Raw genomic sequence first — 16,626 nt, 5'->3', positions numbered from 1 at the left:
TATTCCTGCATGCTGTTGTATTAGGGATTGTGTGTTTAGACCAATACTTTAACAGCAGCTAGATGATGTTTTTAGTCATTTACTGATGAAGGTAGAACTTGCCAACTATTACCCAAACAAGGTGGTAAAAGTAAAGATCGTCAGACACTTTAAAATAAGGGCACACTCTGTAAATACTGATTTTCTTGGCATGGATTATTTTCGTTTTCCCTTAGCTAAGAAAAATAAATGATGTTTCTATTTTTAATATGCAGGCTAATATTTTATAAACAGATTATATTTTTGCCTTTAGGTTTTTTTTCAGTCAAAGCCATGTAAGTGAAAAATTTTCCAGCTTAAAAAAATATTGTGTGTGTATATAATTTAAATGGAGAAAAGAGCTAGTCTAAAACAAAGACAAGTATTCTTTAAATTTTTTTTTTAACCAAAAACAACATAGGAGGCATAAGACTATGTCTAAGCATAAAGGGAACGAGGGCTGATACTATCAAATGCTCATTGAAAGTTTTTGAGATGTGGGAAGCCTCAATTCAAACATATTTGCATTCAGAAGCGAACAGCAAGGTTTGGAGATCCAGGGAATGGGTGTAGAACATAAGGGATTGGTGAGTTGACTGTTCTCACATAGCTTACTAGAGATATTACTTTTGGTATGTGACACTGCCTAAATTTGCTTTCTTGATTTGTAAAGACTTAAATTTAGCTCACAAATAATTTTTTAAAAACATTTTTATTGGAGTATAACTGATTTACAATTATGTTGTTAGCTTCAGGTGTAGAGCAAAGTGAATCAGTTATACATGTACATATATCCACTCTTTTTTTCGATTCTTTTCCCATATAGGCCATTACAGAGTATTGAGCAGAGTACCCTGTGCTATGTAGTAGGTCCTCATTAGTTATCTCTTTGATGTATAGTAGTCTTTATGTGTCAATCCCAGTTTCCCAATTTATCCCTCCCCCCTTAGCCCTGGTAACCCTGTTTGTTTTCTGTATCTGTGACTCTACTTTTGTTTTGTAAATAAGTTCATTTGTACCCTTTTGTTAGATTCTACATATAAGTGATATCATATTTGTCTTTCTCTGACTTACTTCACTCAGTATGACAATCTCTAGCTCACAAATAATTTTTAAAAATTGTATTGCAGTTATACATTATCTTTGCCCCTTAGTTGTTAAATTATTTCATTTATTCATCTCAACTGTGAATAGTAGTTTCTAATATTGATAATAATTTTTTTTTTTTTTTTTTTTTTTGCGGTAAGCTGGCCTCTCACTGTTATGGCGTCTCCCGTTGCAGAGCACAGGCTCCGGACGCGCAGGCTCAGCGGCCATGGCTCACGGGCCCAGCCGCTCCGCGGCACGTGAGATCTTCCCACACGGGCACAAACCCGTGTACCCTGCGTCGGCAGGCGGACTCTCAACCACTGCACCACCAGGGAAGCCCGATAATTCTTTTTTAGAAGATATTTATTTATTTATTTGGCTGTGCCAGGTCTTAGTTGTGGCACGCAGGATTTTTAGTTGCGGCATGCTGGTTTATTTCCCTGACCAGGGATCGAACCTGGGCCCCCTGCATTGGGAGCTCGGAGTCTTAACCGCTGCACCACCAGGGAAGTCCCTAATATTGATAATTCTTACTTTTTTTTTTTTTTTGCCGTACGCGGGCCTCTCACTGCTGTGGCCTCTCCTGCCGCAGAGCACAGGCTCCGGATGCGCAGGCTCAGCGGCCATGGCTCACGGGCCCAGCTGCTCCGCGGCATGTGGGATCTTCCCGGACCGGGGCACGAACCCGTGTTCCCTGCATCGGCAGGCGGGCTCTCAACCACTGCGTCACCAGGGAAGCCCGATAATTCATAATGAATATTGTTTTTTAGGATTGATACAATGTAGCAGAATAGAGCTGCACATTAGAATCATTTATGATGTTTTAAAAATATATGAATGCCTAGACTTGCCCTAGAGATTCTGATTTAGTCTGTGGAATCTCAATCACCCCTCTCTCTCTTTTTTAAAAAGCTCTCCAAATGATTGTAATATTCAGCCAGGTTTGAAAATCATTGCCTTATATAGGATAGTTTTAGAACCCATCTAAAAGTTTCAATACTGAGACTAATTTTATTTTTTTTTTGGCCACGCTGCGGCTTGGGGGATCTTAGTTCCCCAACTAGGGATCCAACCTGAGCCCACGGCTGTGAAAATGCTGAGTCCTAACCACTGGACCGCCAGGGAATTCCCTACTAATTTTTTTTTTTTTTTTTTGCGGTACGCGGGCTTCTCACCTCTGTGGCCTCCCCCGTCGCAGAGCACAGGCTCCGGACGCGCAGGCGCAGCGGCCATGGCTCACGGGCCCAGCCGTTCTGCGGCATGTGGGATCTTCCTGGACCAGGGCTCAAACCTGTGTCCACTGCATCGGCAGGCGGACTCCGAACCACTGCGCCACCAGGGAAGCCCCCTACTAAATTTTAATGATTCAACTTAAAAAGAGAAATTTCAGATTGGTTTTTCAATTAAAATATTTCATTAAGAATTTTAAATTTGGATTTCCCTGGTGGCGCAGTGGTTAAGAATCTGCCTGCCAATGCAGGAGACACGGGTTTGAGCCCTGGTCCAGGAAGATCCCACATGCCGCAGAACAACTAAGCCCATACACCGCAACTACTGAGCCTGTGCTCTAGATCCTGCGAGCCACAACTATTGAAGCCCGAGTGCCACAACTACTGAAGCCCACGCGCCTAGAGCCCATGCTTCGCAACAATGAGAAGCTCGCGCACCGCAACAAAGAGTAGCCCCTGCTCGCCGCAACTAGAGAAAGCCCTCACACAGCAAGGAAGACCCAATGCAGCCAGAAAATAAAAAATAAATAAAATTAAATTAAAAAAAAAGTTAAATTTGTTTTTAGGAGAAAATCTTTTAAACTTAACGTGTATTTTCCTTTTTTCTTTTTATGACCCTTAAAAGTGAGTGCTAATCTTTAATTTGGCATCTATAATAAGATGTCTTCTGACATTTATTAAGCATAACTATTATAATCTACAATAATATTAAAAAATTCTTATATTGTTTATAAGCCATTAGATGACAGGCAGCATAGAATTTTAAAGGGCCAGTCCAAATAGCATTATGTCAGAAGTGGTTTCATGGTAATATGTTGCACTCTGATCATATTTTTATTTATTTGGTCTTATACTTTGAAGAGCAAGTAATAAGTAAATGTCTGTAAAAGACTGTAAATCAGTCTTCATTTGTGTTAATATTCATTTACTGAAAAAGATATGTCCTTGAGAACATCTTCCATCATTTCTTTGATTCAAACGATTGAAATCTTTCAGTTTTCTGGAACACTTCAGCTAATATATAGTAACATTTGAAGACCGCAACAAAAATGCAAACTCAAATTACATGGATTTGTTATGATTAATTTAAAAATAGGTATTATTCTTACAAATATGATTTTCTAATGTCTTACTAGCCTAGCTGAAACTTGAATTGGCAGGCTCTTGAATAAATAGATGGTTCTAGTTTTAAGAAATTATTATTTTTTTCTAGACATAGTAATTTTTGTCTGCCATGTTCAGAGTCCTAGGTTTAATTAGTTCAGAACTATCTTAAAGATGGGGTGAAAAAAATTACAGTAGCTTGTTAATCATGCTCATAAATCATGTAAAAATAAATGATTGTGTATGACCAGCATCTGTTTTGACTTATTAAGTGTTCTTAGTTAAGTGTAGGTGAAATCCAAGTCGGTCACTGGCATTGTGATTTAGGGCTCACAAGTCTTTCAGTGCTAGGGTAATTACCTTTGGTTAAAGATGGTGCTTCAGTACTATAGATCCTTTTTTTTTATTATATTTGATTAACAATGCTGTGTTAGTTTCAGGTGTACAGCAAAGTGATTCAGTTATACATGTATCTGTTCTTTTTCATACTCTTCCCATTTAGGTTATTACAGAGTAGTGAGCATAGCTCCCTGTGCTATACAGTAGGTCCTTGTTGGTTATCTATTTATTTATTTATTTATTTTAAAAAGGTTGAGCCTTCTTTTAATTAATTAATTTTTATTTTTGTCTGTGTTGGGTCTTCGTTTCTGTGCAAGGGCTTTCTCTAGTTGTGGCAAGCGGGGGCCACTCTTTATCACGGTGCGCGGGCCTCTCACTATCGCGGCCTCTCTTGTTGCGGAGCACAGGCTCCAGACGCGCAGGCTCAGTAGTTGTGGCTCACGGGCCTAGTTGCTCCGCGGCATGTGGAGACCAGGGCTCGAACCCGTGTCCCCTGCATTAGCAGGCAGATTCTCAACCACTGCGCCACCAGGGAAGCCCTATTTATTTATTTTTATAAATTTATTTATTTTTGGCTGTGTTGGGTCTTCATTCGTGCGTGTGGGCTTTCTTTAGTTGTGGCGAGTGGGGGCTACTCTTCGTTGTGGTGCACAGGCTTCTCATTGTGTTGGCTTCTCGTTGTGGAGCACGGGCTCTAGGCACGTGGACTTAAGTAGTTGTGGCATGCGGGCTCAGAAGTTGTGGCTTGCGGGCTCTGGAGTGCAGGCTCAGTAGTTGCGGCATGCGGGCTCAGTTGTTGTGGCTAGCGGGCTCTAGAGTGCAGGCTCAATAGTTGTGGTGCATGGGCTTAGTTTTGCTCCGCAGCATTTGGGATCTTCCCTGACCAGGGATCGAACCTGTGTCCACTGCATTGGCAGGCATATTCTTAATCACTGCACCACCAGGGAAGCCCAGTTGTCTGTTTTAAATACAGCAGTGTGTACATGTCATGTCCAAACTCCCAGTCTATCTCTCCCCACCACCCTTCCCCCTGGTAACCATAAGTTTGTTCTCTAAGTTTGTGAGTCTCTTTGTGTTTTGTATATAAGTTCATTTGTATCTATTTTTTTTTTTAGATTCCATATATAAGCGATATCATATATTTGTCTTTCTCTGTCTGACTTACTTCATTTATTATGATAATCTCCAGGTCCATCCGTGTTGCTGCAAATGGCATTATTTCTTTTTAATGGATGAGTAATATTCCATTGTATACATGTACCACTTCCTCTTTATCCATTCATGTGTTGGTAGACATTTAGGTTTTTTCCATGTCTTGGCTATTGTGAACAGCAGTGCAGTGAACATAGATGTGCATATATTCTTTTGAACCATATTATTTTCCAGATATATGCCCAGGTGTGGGATTACTGACTCATATGGTAGCTCTATTTTTAGTTTTTGAAGGGGCCTCCATATTGTTCTCCATAGTGGCTATACCAATTTACATTCTTACCAACAGTGTAGGGGGATTCCCTTTTCTCCACACCCTCTCCAGCATATTGTTTATAGGTTTTGTTTTTTGTTTTGTTTTTTTTTTTTTTGACTGCGTTGGGTCTTCGTTGCTGCATGCCGGCTTTCTCTAGTTGCAGCAAGTGGGGGCTACTCTTCTTTGTGGTGCGTGGGCTTCTCATTGCAGTGTCTTCTCTTGTTGCAGAGCACGGGCTCTAGGCATGTGGGCTTCAGTAGTTGTGGCTTGCGGGCTCTAGAGCACAGGCTCAGTAGTTGTGGCGCACAGGCTTAGTTGCTCCACGGCATGTGGGATCTTCCTGGACAGGGATCGAACCCATGTCCCCTGCATTGGCAGGCAGATTCTTAACCACTGCGCCACCAGGGAAGCCCTTGTATGTAGATTTTTTGATGATGGCCATTCTGACTGGTGTGAGGTGATAGCTCATTGTGTGTGTGTGTTTTTTTTTTTAAGATTTATTTATTTGTTTGGTTGCACCAGGTCTTAGTTACAGCAGGTGGGCTCCTTAGTTGTGGCTTGTTGGCTCCTTAGTTGCAGCATGTGGGCTCCTTAGTTGTGGCAGGTGGGCTCCTCCTTAGTTGCAGCTCCAGGGCACCTTAGTTGTGGCTCGTGAGCTCCTAAGTTGTGACACATGGGCTCCTTAGTTGTGGCATGCAAAGTCTTAGTTGTGGCATACATGAGGGATCTAGTTCCCTGACCAGGGGTCGAACCCAGGCCCCCTGCATTGGAAGCGCAGAGTCTTATCCATTGCACCACCAGGGAAGTCCCCTCATTATAGTTTTGATTTGCATTTCTCAAATAATTAATGATGTTGAGCATCTTTTCACATGCCTCTTAGCCATCTTTATGTGTTTTTTTTGGAGAAATGTCTGTTTAGGTCTCCTGCCCATTTTTTGATTGGGTTGTTTGTCTTTTTTGACGTTGATCCACATGAGTTGTTTGTAAATTTTTGAGACTAATCTCTTGTCGGTCGCATTGTTTGCATATATTTTCTCCCATTCTGTGGGTTGTCTTTTGTCTTGTTTATGGTTTTCTTTGCTGTGCGAAAGCTCTTAGGTTTAATTAGGTCCCATTTGTTTATTTTTGTTTTTATTTCCATTACTCTAGGAGACAGATCGAAAAAGATCTTGCTGTGATTCATGTCAAAGAGTGTTCTGCTTTTGTTTCCTCTAAGAGTTTTATAGTATCTGGTCTTACATTTAGATCTTTAATCCCTTTTGAGTTTATTTTTGTATGCTGTGAACAAATGTTCTAATTTTATTTTTTAACATGTAGCTGTCCAGTTTTCCCAGCACCATTTATTGAAGAGACTGTCTTTCCTCCATTGTATAGTCTTACCTCTTTGTCATAGATTGACCATAGGTGTGTGGGTTTATTTCTGGACTTTCTATCCTGTTCCATTGATCTATATTACTGTTTTGGTGCCAGTACCATACTGTTTTGATGACTGTAGTTTTGTAGTATAGACTGAAGTCAGGGAGCCTGATTCCTCCAGCTCCGTTTTTCTTTCTCAAGATTGCCTTGGCTATTCGGGGTCTTCTGTGTCTCCATACAAATTTTAAGATTTTTTTGTTCTAGTTCTGTGAAAAATGCCATTGGTAATTTGATAGATTTGCATTGAATCTGTAGATTGCCTCAGGTAGTATAGTCATTTTAACAATGTTGATTCTTCCAATCCAAGAACATGGTATATCGTTCCGTCTGTTTGTGTCATCTTCAGTTTCTTTCATCAGCGTCTTATAGTTTTCAGAGTACTGTACAAGTCTTTTGTCTCCTTAGGTTTATTCCTAGGTATTTTATTCTTTTTGATGTGACAGTAAATGGGATTGTTTCTTTAATTTCTCTTTCAGTCTTTTTGTTGTTAGTGTATAGAAATGCAACAGATTTCTGTGTATTAATTTTGTATCCTGCAGCTTGACCGAATTCATTGATGAGCTCTAGTAGTTTTCTGGTAGCATCTGTAGGGTTTTCTTTGTATATACTGTCATGTCATCTGCAAACAGTGACAGTTTTACTTCTTCTTTCCAATTTGGATTTCTCTTATTTCTTTTTCTTCTCTGGTTGCCATGGCTAGGACTTCCAAAACTGTGTTGAATAAAAGTGGTCAGAGTGGGCACCCTTGTCTTGTTCCTGATCTTAGAGGAGATGCTTTCAGCTTTTCACCATTGAGTATGATGTTAGCTCTAGGTTTGTCATATATGGCCTTTATTATGTTGAGGTATGTTCCCTCTATGCCCACTTTCTGGAGAGTCTTTATAAATGGGTATTGAATTTTGTCAAAAGCTTTTTCTCCATCTGTTGAGATGGTTATGTAGTTTTTATTGTTCAATTTGTTGATGTGGTGTATCACACTGATTCACGGCTATAGATCTTTTTTTTTTTTCTTTTTCTTTTTTTTTGCGGTACGCGGGCCTCTCACTGCCGTGGCCTCTCCCGTTGCGGAGCACAGGCTCCGAACGCGCAGGTGCAGCGGCCATGGCTCACGGGCCCAGCCGCTCCGTGGCATGTGGGATCCTCCCGGACCGGGGCACGAACCCGCGTCCCCTGCATCGGCAGGCAGACTCCCTACCACTGCGCCACCAGGGAAGCCCCAGAATCAACCTTTCTAATGGTCCCTTTCCCATCTGCATTTAAACATGCTTAAGTCTTTTCTGATTTAAAGATTATCTTTTCATTTCCCAAATACCTTTCAACTACTTACTTTCTCCCCTTCACAGCTAAATTTCTTGATTAAATTGATTATATTTCCCATTTCTCCTTTGTTAACTTTTCACTCAATCCTAAAGTATTGAAGTCTAGCTTAAACCTCCCAGCACGCCACTGAAGTGACTTACTAATGATTTCCTTGTGTGAAATCTAGTGGACATAGCCTTTTACCTTAGATTTTTTTTTAAATTAGAAGTTGGCTTCACTGGCCCTCCTTCTTGAAATTTTTTTCTTTTTTAATATTTCTTTTGTCCAGGCAGTCACCAAGTGCTATAGAACCTACCATATAAATCTCTCAAATTACCTACTCACCTCATTCTTTCTCCATGCCCACTACCTTAATACAGTCTGTCTTTCCTCTTGGTTAGTACAACAAGAGCTAATTAATTGGTCTTCTTCTGGAGTCTTGCTCCACTCTAATCCATTCTCCTTGTTCTGGTGTGAATGGTTTTTGTAAAAAGCAACATTTTTTTCCTTCAGCTTAAAACTCCTCCAGAGCTTCCCATTGCCCTTAAAATCAAGTTCAGTCTTGACTTTACAGACCCGTGTGTAATTGATCCCATTCTTCCTCTCGAGCCTCAACTCTGTCTTCACTCCCAGTCGTACCAAACCTCTTTTCTGGTCTTAGGTTCTGTGCTTTGCCTAGAAGCATTTCTGCATAATGTTCCTTCTGTTTGGTTGGAAAAATTCTTGAACTCTTCTTCCCTTCTACACCTCTTCCCCAGCTGATTCCCTTTCTTCTTTCTGGTCTCAGCTGAACTTCTTTGGGGAAGCTTTCCTGACCCTCAGAGACCTCTGTTTAAAGCCCTCCTATATTGTGTGCATTCCTCTTTACAACACTCATACCCCTTATTGTAATTGGCTGTTTACTTATTTGTGTTGCCCCCTTGACTGATACCTCTGATAGGAAAAGGCCCTTTGTATCCCGAGTGTTTAATGCAGTACTTTAGCATAGGAGGTGAATGAGTTAATGAAAACAGAATGAAATCATGCTGCCTCTTCAGGTATTTGTAACTAAGAAAAACTATGTTAAAAACCGTACTTTGGCATCAGAGTATAGAAATATGTATGAAGCTTGTTTAAGCCTTCTATTTAAGTTAGACCCAAATAAAACAAAAAGTGATGAGACAAGGAAAATATAGCTTAACTGTCATGCTTTTTTTTATTGTTGTTGTTAAAGTATTGTAGACAGAGATTGCAGACTCCAATCTAGATCTATCCTAGGCCAGTTTCCAGGTACTAAGATAGACTCGGAAAAGAGAAATCTGATAACTTTTATTGTAGAGACCATTGAAAGAATGACTGTATCTTCAGGATATTGATGAAACCTTAAGGGAAATGCCTTTTTTTTTTTTTTTTTTGACGGTACGCGGGCCTCTCACTGTTGTGGCCTCTCCCATTGCGGAGCACAGGCTCAACGGCCATGGCTCACGGGCCCAGCCGCTCCGCGGCATATGGAATCTTCCCAGACCGGGGCATGAACCCGTGTCCCCTGCATCGGCAGGCGAACTCTCAACCACTGCACCACCAGGGAAGCCCCTTCTATGCTTTTAAAATTAAAAAAGTACACGGTTTTTTCTTTATTTGTTTTTATTTATTTATTTTATTAATTTTTTTTTTAAACTTTTGGCTGTGTTGGGTCTTTGTTGCTGCGCATGGGCTTTCTCTAGTTGCGGTGAGCAGGGTCTACTCTTCGTTGCTGTGAGTTGACTTCTCATCATGGTGGATTCTCTTGTTGTGGAGCATGGGCTCTCGGCACACGGGCTTCAATAGTTGTGGTGCGTGGGCCCAGTAGTTGCGGCTCCCAGGCTCTAGAGCACAGGCTCAGTAGTCATGCCGCACGGGCTTAGTTGCTCCGCGACATGTGGGATCTTACCGGACCAGGGCTCAAACCCCGTGTCCCCTGCACTGGTGGGCGGATTCTTAACCACTGTACCACCAGGGAAGTCCCTCTTTATTTGTTTCTAATTCAGCATTTTTAGTTGTTTTCAATACAGGGTTGATCTTTATATCTGGAAAGACGTACTGTCAGGAGCTGAGGTGCTAGTTTCTGTCTTAACACAGAATTTCATAAAAGTCTTTTTGATCATTCTCTAATGAAAAGTGAGAGAGACCATTTGTGAATTATTGAATTTGAAAATCCTGTAGTTTTAGTGTTTCAAATCCTTCGTGAAGGACGACAATAATTTTAAAAACCATGTGTTCTACTTTCATGAAAGTAATTTCTGTTCAATCATGTATATACATGGTGAGCTCAATGTTTTGCAGACAGTGGAAAATGCCACACTTAGTTAAGATAATGGTATAGTTAGAGTAAATTGAGGTTCCTCCCTCAGTTGTTTTACCCTGGTAGATTGCTATGATGAAATTTGTTATTGTTTAAAATTTTGTTAAAATGTTACTGTTATTTTTGAGAACCAATTTGCTTTACATAACTTTGTCCTATTGAAAATAAAATCTACAATAAATCTTGCTCTTCTTTTTCTTATTTCCTTCTACTCACAATGCATACAAGAGTGCATTTGTGCACACATGTGAAAACATTTGTTAAGTCATCTGATTGTAAGTTTTTCCTATACCCCTTTTCCTTTTCTTCTTACAGTATAAACTAATAGATTTATTATTATGTCATGTTACTTCCTCTAGTTTTTTTCAGTGTGTTTAATCAAGCTTAGTGTTCCAGCTAATAATAATCATGCTACTCTTTCCCCCTCATCTTCGTTCCCACCTCATATACTATAAAACTTTTCTTTTTGCTAAGCCGGGTTTTAATTAATTAATTAATTAGTTAGTTAATTTGGCTACGCCAAGTCTTAGTTGAGGCCCGTGGGATCTTCGTTGCGGCATGCAGAATCTTTTAGTTGTGACATGTGAAATCTTAGTTGTGGCATGTGGGATCTAGTTCCCTGACCAGGGATTGAACCCAGGCCCCCTGCATTGGGAGCACAGACACTGGACCACCAGGGGAGTGCCTGCTAAGCTGTTTTAAAGTGTGTTGTAGACTTATCACCCGTATATGTTAGTATATGTCTCCTAAAAACAAGGACGTTCTCCTACATAACCTTAACTACCTTATTACACCAGTTTGGCACTGATACAAACAGCAATATATTAAAAATTTTCCATCTATACACCCAAATGTCCGTTTTCCCGCTGTGGGAGCTAATCTCAGATTATGCATTACATTTGATTGTCATGTCTCTGTATCTTTTGATCTAGAGCAGGGCCTTGCAGACTTTTCCCTAAAGGCGCAGATAGTAATATTTTAAGCTTTGGGGATCAACTCCACTTTACAGCTACTCCACTCTGTCATTGTAGCTAGAAAACAGCCATAGACATTGTGTAAACAAATGAGTATAGGTATGTTCCAATAAAACTTTATTTAAAAAAACAGGCAGACCATAGGTTGTAGACTTCTGATCTAGAATAGCTTTCTTTTTTTTTTCCTTTCCTTTTTTTTTTTTTTTTTGGTGAGGTCTTTAGTGACACTATTTAATGACTGAATAATCAAGCCAATTTTAGGGGCAGAATAACCCTCAGTTTAGATTTTTTAAAATGTTTCCCCAGGGACTTCCATGGTGGCACAGTGGTTAGGAATCCACCTACCAGTGCAGGGGATACGGGTTTGAGCCCTGGTCTGGGAAGATCCCACATGCCGCAGAGCAACTAAGCCCGTGTGCCACAACTGCTGAGCCTGTGTGCCACAACTACTGAAGCCCATGTGCCTAGAGCCAATGCTCCACAACAAGAGAAGCCCACACACCACAACGAAGAGTAGCCCCTGCTTGCTGCAACTAGAGAAAGCCCGTGTGCAGCAATGAAGACCCAATGCAGCCAAAAATAAATAAATAAATAGTTTCCCCATTAGTTTTTTAAAATTACAAATGCCATGTAACCTTCCACAATAGAATTGAAATCTGACTCCTTGAAAAAGATTCTGGCTTGCTTGGAAATAAAATCTTTCTCCTCTCTCTCTCTCTCTCTCTCACTCTCACTGTCTCATAGTGTGTGTAATATCACTGCCTAGAAATTGGAGAATACAATTAAACTTCTAGATTGTTAATTCTTGGTATCCTCTTTCAGACATCAGTATTTTTACAAATATACTTTCATATAAATGTTTTAAAATTCACAGAAGTGAGTAAAGAATTCAGGAAGGCTTGGAGAGTGAAAGGTAGTGAAAGTAACTTCGATGTAGATTTGAAGAGTATTTCTATTTTAGTCAAATGTGATTCCTCAGTATACAAGCTAAAATTCTTTTTATGTTGAAGACATGAAACAGAAATAAAATTAACAATTATCTGCCACAGCTAAGCTTGCTGTTCTTTGCATTGGATTCAGCTTTAGAAATAGATAAAAAATAATTTTGATAGATTTAATACAGAGTTGTCCATGTGGGGAAGCTGTACTCTACTTGCATTCATGTAAAAGTGTATACTTTTTTTTTTCCCCAGTCTTTCCATCCTCTTGCTTGGTTCAGTGAATAGCAGAATTGAAAGCAGCATGTTTTACTGGAGTAAAAGAGTTTCAGGATTTTTTTTTTGCTATACGTGGGCCTCTCACTGTTGTGGCCTCTCCCATTGCGGAGCACAGGCTCCGGACGCGCAGGCCCAGCGGCCATGGCTCACGGGCCCAGCCGCTCCGTGGCACGTGGGATCTTCCTGGACCGGAGCACGAACCCGTGTCCCCTACATCGGCAGGCGGACTCTCAACCACTGCGGCACCAGGGAAGCCCTTCAGGATTTTTTAATGCTTGAATTTCCTTTAAATATCTCTGTGAACATCTATGGTGATTGGGCACTGTCCTACCATCTTTTATTGGTTTTGACTGAGAGGTTTTTCTTCATATTGTGCCTTATCACAATTTGATTCTAGTTTGCCCCTTTGTACATTATAAAACAAGTCTATTTTCTCTTCCACGTAACTGCATGTTACATAAAGATTGAAATAATATTTTATTGCAGGTTCCCATTTCTTGGCTAATTATTCCTCACATCACATTATGGAACAAATGGCTGGCATGATCTGTGCCTTGGTTTACTTATCTGTGAAATAAGGGTAATGGTACCTATCTTGTAAGTTGATTATGAGAATTGACTAATTGCACATTGTATAATATATATAGTACACATACAGTAAATGTTTGACACTATTTGTTATTTCATATTACATAGTCTCCCATCCATCTTGTGTGGTCATGAACCTGTTTGTCTCTCAAAGCAGAGCTGAATACAGTAGCGAGTATGATCCGATTAGCCCAGGAAGAGTACAGTGGTCACATCACCGTTAATTTGAACTCAAATTGGAGTTTTCTTTTTAACTCATTGTGGAGAACTTCAAGCATACAAAAAAGTGAACAGAATGGTATGCCCATTCTGGCCATTCACATGCCCATCCTCCATCCCCCACAACATGGCAGTCCTGTCCCATTCGTTCCCATCCAGTTCCTTTACTCCTTCTCTGGTGTAGTGGTAGATCCTCTGTTATACCTAAGCTCTGTTCCTGATTTACTTTGATAATTACTGAAGCTTTTAAGGATAGTGCCTAAATTAATGAACAGATGAATCTTGCCTCAATTGATGCCTGGGTCAGATTCCAGTGGTTTGCTTTTAGAGGTGAAGTGAGTGGATGGGTAGGATTGAAATTAGATTTGTCTGTATTATACTGTTTTTTAGATGTCATGCCAGTTTTTTATTTTCTCCATCTCTGCTTAGGGATATGTATGATAATCTTATTGGTAAAATCTCTGAATAGGAAATTATTCAAATTAGCTGGCCTAGAAGACTTAAATTCACTATCTTCTTACAGTCTTTTTACTTATTCTGGACTTTTAAGTCTTTACCAATGTATATATTAGGTCTTTCAATTTGCTAATCATTTAATCTTGATTGAAGAGAAGCAAAATAGGGAGTGAAGAGTTATACTTTCTTTGTAATCTCTGTTGGAATTATTTTTTAAAGTCAGAATCATTGTGGAATAATTTACATACAGTAAAAATTGTTATAATTTACTGACTTCAAATAGAGGCCTTTCTTCCCAGTGGCAGTGACTGACTGTAGCACTTTTTTCAAGCCTCTGCTTGTTTTTCCCTATAACTCTGTTCTTACTTGTGCCTCATTAATTGTTACTTGCTTACAGTAGTTTGCTGCAAGTTTAATAGACTCATAATCATTTTCATATTGATGATACAGAAGTGTGTCCTATTTAAAGCAGGGGTCAGTCATCACAGAGACACCATGTAAGTCTTTGGTTATTCAGCTACATGGGGTAGGTATTCTGAAGGTGAAATATGGCAATTAAGAATATTATAGAGGGGTTAGGTTCTACCTGGCTCAGTACAATCACCCTAAGATTGAGCGTGGGTGAGACTGCCTGGTAAGAAAACATCAGCACGGTCAAGGTTTGTACACGCCATACACCTCAAAGCAAACAGAGGCAGAGTGAAGGTGAGTTTAGGCTTAACCTCTGTAACTGATCCAGGAGTAACTTAGTACAGCCCTTGGTTTCCAATTCAGTTCTAACTTTTGAATGAAGTATCACTAGCTTGAGAGAAGCCTTACCCTTCAGTGTTAGGAGTTTTTACCTTGATTATTAAACATCTCATCAGGGATTAGTTAACAAGGGACCTGAGAATAAGAATATGTTTTAGGCAGGGGGCTGAAACGGTGTTCTAATAGAGAATGTCATGTTGCAGTTACGCCATGGCCATGAACATCAAAATTGCATTGTTTTACCCTTGAAATTTCTGCTTGTTTGCTAACTTCCGGACTTAAAAGTTTCAGTATACTTTTGATTGCACAGAACATCTGTCCATTTGTTCATTCAAAGAATATTTACTGAGCATCTATATGTTGGGAAGTGTGCTGCACACTGAATAAACAAAACAGTGGACTTTTCAGATGTGTTTGCCATTATGGAGTTTATAGTCTGTTGGGAAACAGAATGAAATTTATTGAAAGCCATAAAGAAAAATTGTGCTTCACTAATATTTTAAAGACCTAGTGACTTATTTTGAAGTGAACTTGGAGTGATTTGTTCTTGGTTCTTTTGCAAAATGCATTCGAGTATTCAGGGGTTTTGTGCTAACGTGTTTCCTTATGTGTATTGATATGTGAAATTAGACATTAGAGAGGCAGGACAATTTGAACTGGGGTTGGGGGGAGGAGAATATGAACAGATAGTAGGTTTGTGTGGGTAAAATTCTATGTTAGCTGTGCTAAATAGACTGTTATAGGCAGGGAAGTAAGAAATATCTTTGAGTCTTTTCTTCTGTAAAAATGTTTAATACTTAAGAATTGACAGGGAAGTAAACTTCCTCTAGAATGGAGGTATAACAGAAAGAGCAAATGAGAACCATGCCAACTAAGATCATGTCTGAATTATGTGACAGTTTCTTGTAACTCTGGTCAAGAAAATTTGCCTCAGATTTCTTATTCCAACAGAGTACAACAGAGGGACTGAATTTGGTGATCCCTCCTGGTGCTAAAAATCTTACGATTTAAAAAAAAATTTTTTTTTTTAAATTTAGCTGTTTCTTAATGACTTGGATTGCTGGAAAGTCAAGATGCTTGCTTTCTGACTTTCTGTACTTGTTCCGGTTCAAGAATTAAGAACTTTAGATGGGAGAATAAGGCTTTGCTTTCTCTAACTGCTATTTTCTGACTAGGTACTTCGTAACTCAGGAAGACCTCATTTATTCCCAGTAATATGTTTTACTAAAACTCTTTCAGGTAACTTTACAAAGACTGTGTGACTTAATAGTAGATCACGGCTTGAACTCAGTTTTTATTTATTGTTGTAACTAGAAAATTTTAGTGAGGGCTTTTTTTTTTTTGTCTCTGTAGTTATCAGAGACTGTTACAGACGATTGCTGTACTCGAGGCTCAACGTTCTCAAGCAGTCCAGGACCTTGAAAGCTTAGGCAGACATCAGAGAGAAGCACTAAAAAATCCCATTGGATTTGTGGAAAAACTCCAGAAGAAGGTATATATTGAGCAACTTTTAAGATTTATTGAGATGTATTTGGTAATAACTTGGTTTATTCTTTTTATATGATTATATACTTGTTTAAATGTTTAATTTTTTTCCCCTTCTGTAATTAACCCATATTACTGAAGGCAGAATACTGCCTTCCTTCACCCCCACCAAACACACAATAAAATATACCTCAATGAAGATAGCTAGGAGCTTTAATTGGATGTGTGTTTAGAAACTTGATGTCCTGCTCCTAGCCATTTTTACAGTCTTTTTCTGTTACTTTCTTCCTTCCCCATCTTAAAAATATTTTCCCTGTTTTGCTTTCAGGACTTCAAGATTGTTGAAGCTAAAAGAAAAAATACTTTAGTATTTATTTACTGCTTAGTTTAGAGTTACTTTTCTAACTCTGAACGTAGTGAGATAGAAAACAATGGTGATACAAACAAAAACTATATTTTAAATGTCTTTAAGGTTATGGTTGCCAAGTCTATGAGAATGAGGTATATAAATTTTACTTAATTTTGAAATGTTCTTTTATTTTAGTGTAAAATTCCTTATAATTTTATTTTTTCCTTAAAACATAACTTTCATATTTAAGCAGTTAACCATTTGAAAGTGATTCAAGTTTTTATAACTTTCTTAGTGTGTAAACAT

At 39.2% G+C, this 16,626-nt stretch overlaps 1 protein-coding gene across 8 annotated transcripts in view; it reads left to right on the top strand.

The window, feature by feature from the left end:
* The window catches only part of ZZZ3 (zinc finger ZZ-type containing 3), a 103,003-nt gene that overhangs the window by 67,591 nt on the left and 18,786 nt on the right, over positions 1 to 16,626 (top strand). For all 8 annotated transcript variants that reach the window (XM_067726618.1, XM_067726612.1, XM_067726615.1 and 5 more), the window contains one exon: positions 15,840 to 15,978. In XM_067726618.1, the coding sequence (XP_067582719.1) occupies positions 15,840 to 15,978 (139 nt within the window). The remainder of the gene's footprint in view (positions 1 to 15,839; positions 15,979 to 16,626) is intronic.

The sequence above is a fragment of the Pseudorca crassidens genome, chromosome 2, assembly GCF_039906515.1.
Source record: "Pseudorca crassidens isolate mPseCra1 chromosome 2, mPseCra1.hap1, whole genome shotgun sequence".
Taxonomy (NCBI): Eukaryota; Metazoa; Chordata; class Mammalia; order Artiodactyla; family Delphinidae; genus Pseudorca; species Pseudorca crassidens.
Note: the sequence above shows the minus strand (reverse complement) of the source record. Positions and strands in the feature narration are given on the sequence as shown.